Source organism: Phaethon lepturus, unplaced genomic scaffold (assembly GCF_000687285.1).
Source record: "Phaethon lepturus isolate BGI_N335 unplaced genomic scaffold, ASM68728v1 scaffold34863, whole genome shotgun sequence".
NCBI classification, from domain to species: domain Eukaryota; kingdom Metazoa; phylum Chordata; class Aves; order Phaethontiformes; family Phaethontidae; genus Phaethon; species Phaethon lepturus.
In genome coordinates, this window is record NW_010527578.1 from 4,016 (window position 1) to 4,755 (window position 740).

General features: G+C 65.0%; 1 protein-coding gene across 1 annotated transcript in view; it reads right to left on the reverse strand.

Annotated features, from left to right (window-relative positions):
- The window catches only part of LOC104617972 (netrin receptor UNC5B-like), a gene marked incomplete at its 5' end in the record, with an annotated part of 4,210 nt that overhangs the window by 3,051 nt on the left and 419 nt on the right, over positions 1-740 (reverse strand). The window contains 2 exons of the mRNA XM_010283431.1: positions 70-157; positions 575-740. Coding sequence (XP_010281733.1) covers positions 70-157; positions 575-740 — 254 coding nt within the window. The remainder of the gene's footprint in view (positions 1-69; positions 158-574) is intronic.

Consider the following 740-nt stretch of genomic DNA (forward strand, 5'->3'; position numbering starts at 1 on the left):
ACCGTTTGGAAAGCAAGCCTCGCAGTGGCCAACGCAAAGCAGAAGCGCGGGCGGCGCGGCGCGACTTACAGGGCACTCTCTGTCTTGTTGAGGACCAGGTACATCTCGTAGAACTTCCCTTGGGGGATGGCCCCGTGGGGCACCAGCAGACTCACCCCTAGCACGACACGCGCAGGCGTTAGTCACAAAACGAGGGAGAAGCCACCCGGGAGAAACCACCCCTCCACCCCAGCCGGCGAGCACGAGGGCAGCAGCGAGCTAGGACAGCCTGGGGTGCCCCAGGAGGAACATCTCCAGATGTTCCTCAGCTGCACCGCTTGTAGGGAGAAGCCAGGCCACTGCATGAGACAGCAGAACCGCAGGTTGGGTCCTTTTGCAAGGCACTGGCCCAGGATCAATGGCAGGGCTGACCAGGAAAGTCCTGCGAGCTGTGACCCTGGCTTGGGAATGGCTTGCTGCCTTCCTCCCCTGAGCCAGCTTTGGGACAGCAAAGGTCTGCTCACGGCAGGCAGGTCTGCCAGGACAAGAGCAACTCAGCGGCCAAACGCGCCCTCCTCCCCAGCCCGGGGCTTACCGGTGCCCGGGATGGTGAGCCTTCCCCCCAGGTAGCCGAACGTGCCGCTGGCGCTGTTGCCGTGCTCCCGGGGCAAGCTGAGGAGATGCTGGGAGCCCAGGGCTTTGCCCCGCACGTTCGTGAAGTGGCCATCCCTGGCGGCGTCCCCCGGGTAGGTGCCGGCGGC